The sequence below is a fragment of the Vanellus vanellus genome (assembly GCF_965231255.1).
Source record: "Vanellus vanellus genome assembly, chromosome: 1".
NCBI classification, from domain to species: domain Eukaryota; kingdom Metazoa; phylum Chordata; class Aves; order Charadriiformes; family Charadriidae; genus Vanellus; species Vanellus vanellus.
The window spans coordinates 88738354-88749695 of record NC_138905.1 but is presented as its reverse complement, the minus strand read 5'-3'; the positions used below and the strand labels follow the sequence as shown (position 1 = coordinate 88749695).

The 11342-nt window shown below is 40.4% G+C and overlaps 1 protein-coding gene across 1 annotated transcript in view; it reads right to left on the bottom strand.

Moving 5' to 3' along the window:
- Window positions 1–550: 550 nt before the first annotated feature.
- The window catches only part of KPNA1 (karyopherin subunit alpha 1), a 52141-nt gene continuing 41349 nt past the window's right edge, over window positions 551–11342 (bottom strand). Inside the window, exons 12-14 of the mRNA XM_082491586.1 lie at window positions 6447–6574; window positions 5521–5699; window positions 551–4043 (exon numbers count right to left, since the gene is read on the bottom strand). Of these exons, the coding sequence (XP_082347712.1) occupies window positions 3856–4043; window positions 5521–5699; window positions 6447–6574 (495 nt within the window). The 3' untranslated portion in view covers window positions 551–3855. The remainder of the gene's footprint in view (window positions 4044–5520; window positions 5700–6446; window positions 6575–11342) is intronic.

Genomic DNA, 11342 nt, shown 5'->3' with positions numbered 1-11342 from the left:
GGTCCTTAGGTTGGATCTCCACAAGCAGACAGAAACAAATGCATTAACTTCCATGTTGAGGATAAGGGCAGAAGAAAATGCATGAGATCACTTTTCTGGCCCTACACACTGCATGGCAGAGCTAAGAGAAGAACCAAGAACCCCAACACCTCCCTGGTCTATCCTCTACACACAAGCCCACGCTGCTTCCTACCTATACACAAAAGAAGAACAGACCATTTAAAACACAGTGTGACCTTCAGAAAAGTGGAAGCTAGAGGCGTTCTCCGAGTTAGTTCCTGTTTGAGCAGCAACATATCCTTCAGCAAAGCAGGGAATAGTGGTTTCAATGTTTCTAGCAGGGGACATAACCCTTGTTACTCTCATGTCAGTCTACATAAATGCCCCATTTTTCATCTGAATGGAACTTACAACCTTTTACCAGTCGTTGCTGTTCCCAATTTTTTAGCAACCTTTTTTAGCTGCTGATAGCAACACCGAGAGCATTCCTGTAAAAAAAAAGTTGCACCAATACCAAATATAATGTTAATATATATTCTCCATTTCTACTAAAGATTTTTTGAACCCATAAGCATTTCACTAGCCACAGAATCATGTTAGAAAACAGTGTTCAAGCGATAACATATGATGACCCTCATACTCTTTCAGAGGCACTTTTCCTCCAAAACAAGAGTCCTTCACCTCTGGCGTGAATGTTATTTATTAGGTGGGTAATGTAACACTACACATTTGGCTCTATTAAAATGCAAATAGTTTACTTGCCCTTGGTTTACCAAGTAATTCTGATCAGCCTGTATCAGGGAGCTGTTCCTTTCATAATTCACAAGTCTGATCTCCCTTCCGTACTCACATAGTTTGCAGCCTTTGTTAGAAGTAGATTTTGTTTCTTTTCAACCCATCGATAAGGCTAAGTAAAGCAAGGCCAAGAACCGATTGCTGGAAGATCCTGATGGAAATACACTCAATTAAGCACCATTTAAAATTAAATTGAGACCTATGAGTTAGCCACATTTTAATCCATTTAATGTGTGCCATATTGATTTTTGTATTGTTTTAGTTTTCAGTCAAAATGTTATGCAGTACCAGTCAAATGCCTTACACAGTCTAAGTATATATGACAACAATATTACCTGTGTCAACCAAGCCTGTCACTTCAAACAAACATACCAAGTTTAAAGATTTATACTTATCTGCTCTGAATTCACATATCCACTGCAAAAGTAACAAACACTGGCCAGGCTCCTTACAGAGGAAGGCACACCATTCAGCTTAAATGGACTCTTTTTTAATTCACTCGTTTAGAGGCAATTGTCATTATTTTCTTGGGGGTGGGGGAGGGAAACGCCAATGCACCACATTGTTTTCACTAGCCTGGAAGAGAAAACACTTATATATATATAGATATATAGATATATAGATATGTATATATATACACACATATGCATGTGTGTATATATATACACGTGTGTGTGTATATATGTATATATACACACTAGTGTATATATACACAGAATATACATATATGAATATACAGAATATATGCACACACACTTTGCTCAGATTTGTTTACAAAATATGTAGCATTTTTATACCATCCAATAAGAGGTACATGATTTTAAACAAATCTTATAGAAATGACATGTTATTGGAAATTTACACGTAAAAAAATCCAGCACAAAAAAATCCAAAAGCTAAAACAAGATTTTGCTACTAATCAGTGCTTCTATCACCCTTCAAGAAAAGAGAAACACAGTTATTTATATGTGATGTAAAGGCAACATTGAGGGGTTTTTTTGCTTTTTTTAAATTAATCACCAAATTTAACCCCCTAAAATTACAAAGAATCGAAGTCCATTTACAGATCAAGTGCAGTAAACTAAATGTTCCTTCAGCACAAAGCAGCACTAGAGAAAATAACCAGGAGAGGGAAGGTGGAGGCCAACTGGCTTAGCTAGTAGGGAGGCAGCCGGTGGCCTCTGCAGTGGCCACACAGGTCAGTCTCCATCCTGAAGCACAAACAGAACCGAAGACTGTATTTAAATAATGGTCACACAGAGCTGATGTTCAGGCCTTTGCCTAGCTTCTTTCAGCAGTATGACAAGTGATTTATATTATTTCTATTATTCTGTATCCAATGGGCTGTTTTTGCTTTTGCAGTGGCTTGTCACTGCGAGGAGTCATAAGGAGGATCTTGCAGACAGTTCTGCCACTAACATTTACCACAGGTACACGACGCTGCAGTTGTCGGTGGCCATTTTGAAATGTTTACACTGGACAAATGTGTGTTCCAAGCGTCCAAAACAGCTTGAAAGAACATAGCCCGATGCAGGGGGGAGCGGACGGCCTGGAGAATCCATTGCATTTACAGAAATGGAACTGCCACTTTCAATCACGTGGCATCTCCCGGGTTGGGCGAAGAGTTTGGTGTCAATGTCAGCTGAACTCAGTGAGGAGTGGCTGGCCTTTGCATCAGATGTCTGTGATCCAAGCAGGTTGCGGAGCCAAGAACATGCTGCTAGCAGAAGGGCAGTCTACAGCTGCAGATGACAGCTGTCATGCAGTCAGCGATGTCTTACAGATGTCACCTGTGGGAACCATGCGTTCCATGCTAATTCACCTGAAGTCCCGTAAACAGCAAAAGGGAAAAATGAAATGAAAGGGCCAGGCAGATCCGTGTGTAATATTACTACCCTTTGAATGTAGTGTCATTTCAGTTGTTAAATAAGGGGCTTGACCAGGAGGACTTTATTTTATCAGGTGAGCTGGAGAGGAAGCTCTTGTCTTGTGAAAATGAAAAGGAGATCTAACACTCCTTGTGCTAAGTTTTACAAATTAAGATTTTTGTATTCAGAAGGTAATTTTTCAGAAGATAAATCTGTTCAAGTCACGCTGTGTAAAAATGTAAAGAGGCAGACAGGAATTTTTCAGCCGTAACTATAATGCCAAGGACCAGACTCTGGAGCATGAAGTCAGAAAGGGCTTGACTTCCAAGGAAGGCCCAGGTGGACCATACTGTGCTGGCAAGCAGAAGTAGGGGGAGTTTCTCCATTCTAGAAGCTCGTTTGGAAAGTCATTTCTGGGGAGGTGGTAAGAGTGACCTATTCACAGGCTCTTTTTTTTTTGCGGATGGAGAGGAAAGACTGGGAAGGTATACAAATCTCCACAGTGGTCTGCAATCCAGCTTGGGAGCTCAGTGTTGAGAAGGGATGGGGCCAGATGTGTTCAGTGTTCTTAAGAACCAGAAAACATGTCCATTTGCAGCCTGTTGTTGCAGGGGACAGAGAACTTACTCCATTCTTTGTAACATGTTCTATATGCCAATAACTCCAGCTGGCACATACAGCAAAGTAGATACATTGCATGTGAAGATTTAACGGATCTCACACAGCCATCCAAAGAGGCATCCAGGAAAAATTACGGGGAATGAATTCAGCTACGTTCTCAGAAAGTCCAAATGTCTCCCTGGACTGCAGGCACACACTGCAGCAAATACAAGAGAAAGGCAGCCTTATCTCGGATGCCAGGAGTGTGGGGGCTATGGAGGAGGGATTATTTTCCTGTAATAGGAGCAGGGAATATCTCAAAGTATAGAAAGGTGCCTCAACTCCACGAAGGTGACAGTGGAGAGGTTCAGAATCTAGAGGAGAAGGGTGATTCTGGCGACCCCTTGCCAAGGAGGGACCATCCTGCCACAGAGAGCCAAAAGTTTTCCAGACGTATGTAATAGCATGTGCACAAGGCAAGCGAATGAGCGCAAACAGGGTTATGGAAAACATTGAGAGAATCACTCCACGGGTGGCTTGTGGCTCGACAACAGGATTGGCTAGGTAGAGGAGCACACAGCACAGGGGCACCTCAGAGCTGGAAGCCTTCCATGGGAGCCTCACACTGCTGGAAGATGTACTGTTGCTGGTTGAGATCCACCTGTGGGGCAATGCTGCTGTCTTCATCTTCTGTTCCAAAGTAGTGCTCAATCAGATCAAAGGCTTTCTGATAAATCTCTTGATTCTCATGGCTCTGCAGGAATTCAATCTTGTCCAGGCCTGCAGAGAAAAGAGGTACGTGAAAGTTACAGCTTGGTGAAAGCATATGACCATGATAATTTAAGTCTGTTGTGAACGTCAAGTTCCATGACAATTATCTCCCACCTTCAGAAAGAACAGGTCCCTCTATGGAGACACTTACCTGATTTGTACTCTTCACAACCAAGGAAAAATAAGTTGAACTACAGAGTTCCCTGTAACTGTGTGATGCATTTCATACTTTCTGTCTGCCTCTACACTTTCACTCCAAAAATGAAATCAACAAATTTGAATGTATAAAGAACAAGGCCTCAAAGACTTTTTCTGAAGAGACTTTTAGGACAGTGTTTTCTGAAGGTGTGTTCACAGGGCTTTGTTTACAAGGACCACGACTACAGAATCACATAACTGCAAGTTGGAAGAGACTTCTGATAATCACCTAGTCCAACCTGCAGCCTAGCCCAGCACTACTACCAACACCAGATTAGGCCAGCTGTGTCTAGCCAAGTCTTCAAAACTTCCAACGATGGAGACTCCATTACCTACTCTATATCACATGTATATACAACACAGTTAAACTCATGCAGCCAGTTTTTCGGTAGACATTAAGCAGGTGGGCAAACTCAGGCCTTGTAGGCAGAAACAAATGAAAACAATACAGCAAGCTAAACTATCTTTGATACCTAGGAACGATGCTATAATGAAATCCAAGTCTTAGTCACTCTAGTAAATCTCTGATATTGGAAGCTGTAGTGGCTTTCTTGTCTGCTCTTTTTCTATGTACGAAGACTAGAGGAAATAATTATGTGATACTCTCTACTTAGGCTTTTCTCCAACAGTGACATGAAAAGGGAAGTTAAAACCTAGAAGCAGGCAAGAAAAAAAATCCTATTCTGATATAACTCTACCCTGGAAGTCAAGGTAACCATGAAGCGAACCATGGTTCAAGAAACCATGTTCAGTGATACTATCCTCTTCTATACTGCTCTTGATAACCCATTTTTGGTTTTCTTAGTAAGTACTTGCCAATTGACAAGGAAACTAACCTTAAGAGCAGGAGTACCTAGAACCAGGGTAAAATCATGCTGGTACATGCTAGAACCTCAGCACAGCAAAGGCAAACAAGGAAGTTGCTACTGCTGCCATAATCCTACAGGGCAGCAGAGAGGGAAGGGAAAGGTTTGAAACCTGAGCGACAGAGCAGTGTGCCTGAACTTTTATCTGCTGTGGAGGGAAGATACTGAGGTTGAATGACACCCAGAAGGCTCTCTCAGGGTCAAAAGAAATTAAGAAAAGATGACCTGCACACACTGTCTCTGGTCTACATGCAGATAAAGATAATGTGAAAGATGGAGCACATTGGTAAATGAAGACTTATCAAAGAACAGTTGATTTTCAAATAGCGATGAGGAAATTAATAGAATTGGGTCTACTGAAACTCTAATGGGTGCGTGATCATTGCTTTAACCCCTGACTTCCATAGATGTTTTGCTCATACCATACGCTTCTTCAATAAGAGCGCAGTAAGGATTAATGCCAGTGCCACTGCGTTTGGATTCCTGCTCTCCAAGCCTCAGGATGTTCTCCAGGCCATTCAGTGCTACTTGCACAATCTTTGAGTCCATTACTGTAAGGAGGTCGCAGAGTGGTTTGATGCATCCCAGTTCTACTAGATACCTGAAAAACACCACACAGAACCCAGTAAATTGTCTGCAAAATTATAATTGGTGTAATTAAAATTGATGTAGCCATTTAAGCACTTAGCATGAAGGTCTAAGAAACAAAACAATCAGATAAGGTATCAACTCAACTGGAGAAATTACAGACATCTATTTGTATCTAGCCAATTCTGCTGAAACAATGAAAATAACTTTAAAATACCTTCTCTGTCTGTCTCTATGTAGATATGAAATAATAATTTAATTTTGTAACTTAAATTTATAGCTATAATTTATAAATATTTTTCTATTAATATCAACTATATTAATTTAATATATTTATAATTTGGAGGGCGTATTTTATAGAAAATTGCATATAAGCATAATGCACTGGTATAAGTTAAACAGGAAAAATAATGCATATGATGCTCTTGTCTGAGAGGCTGAGCTATTCCTCTCCAGACTGCTAATGCACTTTGTTATGCTCTACAACAATCACTAAGAAATTATTTTAAAGTTGCATTTAGTTTTTTCACATAAGAAAAATGGTTCAGTTAATTAAATAAGTAACACAGCTGAAATACTTATGTGATTTCTCCCTAGAGGAATGAATGGCTCATTCACAATCCAGTACAAAGACACGGTCTCTCTGGAAACAACACTGGAAGCATACAGAAAGATTTCCCAGTTTCTAGGTTATTAGTCTGATTTCTTGCACAAACACTAATTCACTCAATTGCATTGAAAGATTTGAACTATTTCATACTTGATTTGTTCAGCAGAGCCTCCAGATGTTGCATTCGTGATTGCCCAAGCAGCTTCCTTCCTTGTCCGAAACTCAGCCGTTTGCAAAATATTTATAAGAGCTGGAAAGATATGGGCATCTATGACTGTCTGCAAAAAGAAATTATGTGTTAGGATTATAATAAAAATTAGAAATAACTTCCTTGTCCTGAGCTAGTTAATGTCTATGCGCAGCACAACACGTTAGACAATGAAATATTACTTATCAAGGGGCAAAAATCAGTTTTCAGCTTTACATTCAAAACCCTAGTTATTGATGGGGTCTGTGCTTATCCCAAAAGAATTCAAAACACATTCAGACTGAAGTGACTGCCATATCTAATGTGTTACTTAATCATACTTTGACAGCAAAAGAATGCCATACTTCCCTTATTTTTCCAGGTAGTGAACCATTCAGCTATTAAGTCAGTAAACGCCTAAGCCATTAAGTCATTCTAAACAGAATAAAAAACTTCATAAGCCTGTACATTTCCACTAGGTCAGACAACAGAGCAAAGAGCGAATGCATTGTAAGAACTCCTCAAAGCAAGCAAGCACCAATATATTCTTTCCTGGTGAAAAGACAAAGGAACTGACGGTTTGGTAGTATTGGTTAACTGCTTAGCTCACCAAACTGATGTCAGTCAAATGAGTATTTAGTCAGCAACTCAAAGTTTCTAGTAACTTCCTCTGGAAAGAGCCTTTTGCAATAAAGACACAAATGAAACCAGTTTAGTTACACACATATGACAAAGATCTGAAACACTTTCATAAGGATCATCCAAAGAAGCAAGACCTTAGCATTACACTTTCAAACTACCATTTTACAAACATAAGTCATCACAGAACAGATAAAGGCAAATTCAAAGAAAGCCAAAGACATCCTTTTCAAGGAGCTCCACAGAAGAAAACTAACAGATTACATACAGCAAAAAGCTATAGTCAATTCATGGTGTGGATTGTTACCAAGTGAAAAAAAAAAACCAACTGTTCAATATTTCTTCCTGTTTGTCTGGGCATCCGCACTGCATCTACTTTGTAAATCCATACCGCGTGTCTTTTGTATCAACAGTTCCATGAACAGTCTCCTTTACCACAGAATAGTGCAGTAATCTGGGGCCCTCAAGGAAAACCACTGAGACTTCCATCATGCCATGTTATATTAGATTTGCACCTTGCAAAGAGTATTTGGCAAAAAGTCCTTAACTGAAATTTTTGAACACGAATGCTGGTAGTGGCAGGTAATAAATAGGAGCCATTGATTAAAAAAAAAAAAAAAAACGACAAAAGATAAAAAAAAGCTTTTTTCAAAAAACAGAATGCATTTTCCCCCTGACATATTTTACTGGGAAAAAACAATTTAAAAAAAAATTACAGAAGCAACAGACTGTAAGTGTACATAGAACATGAGAGCATCCGCTCCATTACAGTTATGAGATCAAGGACCTTTTTAGTTCAAAGGGAGATATAAATAACAGGAAAGTAATAAATAAAACACACGGTGACACAAACCTGATAGACAAGGAATGAGAGAAAAATCACAAAGAAGGAAAGGCTCCAGTCACTAATTACTGGGCAATTAAGAACCTACAAGCACAGCTTTGTAGAGAGCTAGCCTGGACTTTATAACTGATAAGACAGGGACAAGTGGGACTGTGCAAAACAATAACGAATCTAAACTATCTTTACCATGTTACACTCCTTGCGCGAGTGCTGAAAGGATTAGGTGCTAGTAACTGAGATCGGCATGATGGCATTTGGGCCAAGAACTGGATCAGACCTCAGAAGAAACTCCTGTGTCTGTAGGACCAGGAACTGGAGTGGTTAGGGGACTCAGCATCAGTAGCTGAAGGGGACATGGACTACAGAACATGTTTTTGGGGTGCCCAGAAAAGGTGAATTCAGAGCCAGCAACTGGTGTCAGACCTTGGGTGAAGGGGCCCCTGCAACTGGAACAGGTGAGGGTCCCAGCATCAGCCACTGGGGCAGGATCACAGTCCATAGGGCCCATGTGCCTGGATGCCAGCTACTAGGGGGACTGCAGTGAAGCTGAATGAGGGTCTCTGCCCCTCGGCTGGAGTGGGACTGCAGGTCACAGGACACATGTACCTGGGCACTAGCTCTGTGGGATGGGGGGAATTTACATTATGCCCAAATGTGGTGGTGGGAGTGGAGGATCACGGTGTACGTAATTCACTGGCAAACTGGACTAGGTGGCACACAGAAGGCCCAGCATCCAGGCATGGACAGACAGCCTGTGCTCAAGGTGTCTGCAAGTGTGGGGATGCTTGAGATGAACGTGTACATCTGTTTGCTAGTGACAATCAAGCTGAACCAGCCAGGGAGCAGCAGCAGCCAAGTACAGAGAGCTAAGAGGGCTCAGGATCCAGCCATGGACAGCAGAGCAGATGGGCAGAGAGCCCACACCGATATTCAAGAGACCTGTCAGTGTGCATGTGTGCTTGTGGATCTACAGAGTGAGGACACGTGTTTTCACTAGTGAACTTCAGTCCTGATGAAGTGGAGAGGAGAAAGGGCACTTGGCAGTCTACAATTAGATTTTATGTCAGTCCAGGAAGTGCTATACAAGGGTGTTGTTGAGGTGGAAGCCCTTATAAGAACAGTGTGTTAAGGGATGCTAATTATTTTCTACCGAAAGAGCTCAATATAGATCTAGGATAGGATACATGAGGGTATTACTATTTTACTGTTCAAGCAAAGAACAAGTCAAAAAATCTCATTACCACTTCTTAAATCCTCTCCCGAAAAGAAAACTTTTATATGAGATTTATTTCCTTAGAAACTGTCTTATTAAAACCAACTTCTTTAGTAAGTACTAAAATCATAGTATGTTAAATGACAGTATGCAGCTAAGTCAGCACGTCTTAGCTGACAGGCAGAACATACTTTGAGCTTTTTTAATGCCCCCCCCCCAAAGTTACCACAAAATGTTTCAATTTAAACTTGCAAAATATTAGGAGAATTCCAGAACAAAGGGAACTAGCAATGGGAAGGCAGCAAGTGGGAGAATTGCAAAAGATTGTTATTGTTTTTCTTCTGGCTCACTCAATTTTGAACTCTTTGCTTCAATGCAAAGACTGGTGAGCAAATTTACTCTTCTCAGAGGAAAGAAATGTGCTTTTGAACCCTTTCAGAAGGAACTGAATCCAGACCTCACATCTCTTGGGTGAGTGCTCTTATTTCTAATTCTACTTATTTATATTTATTTCTGTTTCTTATTCTATTGTATGAAAGGCTATGGGCACTGTGTTTGCTTTCTGCCCTACAATGCAGTTGGCTATCTTTACCCAAGCAGAACAGGTTAAAACACCACAATGAATTACAGCCTCTCATAAGGCACTTCACTGAAAGAGACTGACTCAGGAGGGCAGCAGATTATCAGTCACTATACTTTTATGTTTTCTACTGCTTGACATGCAATGTAAGCGTTTTCACCACTTCACCCTAGCATGAGTCCTAGTTAAAGCTACTCAACTGTTCCTCTGTAGTACAGCAAAGTTTTTCAACTAGCAGTCTGTTGACAGTTGAAACTCTCAGAGCTTAGACTTTTTAAAAAAATACATTAACTAGGTCATAAAACAGTGCTTGAACCTTAATATCTTCACCAGATTTCAGAAGTCCAGTTAAGTTTAACAAGGGTGGAAACAATAAAGCATTAATACAGAGAAAGTGCTAGCAGCATCTGTTATTGTCACCCTGTGTCTTGCAGCCTTGCCCACAGCAGTTACTCTTGAAAGCAAACTAGAATGCCTAAGGATTCCTGGCTCTCTGACATGGGAACAAGTTACTGTGGCAACAGGCCATGTTTTCCTTTCAGTTAAATTCCTTCTAAGTGATAAAATAGTAAACTACTGAAACAGCAGTTGGTTTTGCTTTTTTCTTGAAGAAAAGCAAAGCTCAGGCAGAACAAAACCCTAGAGGACTGTGGCACAATGAGGTACCCGAAACTTCTGAGGACTTAAAAAGTGTTAATTCAAATTACTTCACTTTTTTTAGCATTACTATACTGTGTGTGCCTGACATGTGGAAGTGTGTTGAAGACTAAAGTTACGTAGTGCATATAAAAATGCTCAAGGTAAGCATAGCTTTCAAACAAAATGAACACAGATAAGGATGTCAGTTCAACAAGAACTTTGTGAAAGAAAAAGGAAATGAAAATCAAGTTGCAAATTAAGGACTGATGTACAAACTACTGCAGATCTCACTCTTTGTCACTTGTTCAAATGTTCCACTGTTCCTCGAAAAATGAAAAGTGCCTTGGCCATTCATGAAAATAGTGGACAACTGCCTCATACGTGCCATAAAGTAAAGGACGTTTAAACATTCTTTCTGAGCTGCTGATGCATTGTAACGCTTACGTTTACCCATGCCCTCTAAATGCGGCAAGAATTTTTCAGAGTGTAACAGCAGGCCAACAGGGTAACCAAAACCAAAAAAAACACACTCCAAAACTTGTATCATTTTTAGCAGTTTATATGGATTTTTCCCATCCAAATTACTTTTGTGCTGGCATGTAATAGAACAATACATACTAACATCCTGCTTCCAACAGCAACCAACAGCAGATGCACAGGAAAGTGTAAACTCTAGTCATGTTTATTTTTCTTTTTCTCCTTTTTAAGTATTCACAGTCACAGCAATGAGTTCCAGTTTGATTACACCTGTATGAAAAGATAGGTGCTTGTTTGTCCTAAACGCAGTACCTAGTAATTTCTCTGATGCCTCTTCCTTCAAGGACCTTGCTCAAAAAACAAAGAACGATCATTCGTCATTCACCTTCTCAGCTGGCACCTGTGTTTCTACAGCATTCTGCCACATCTCCCTTCACTTGTCTCACAGTCTACGTAGTTGCTCCTCT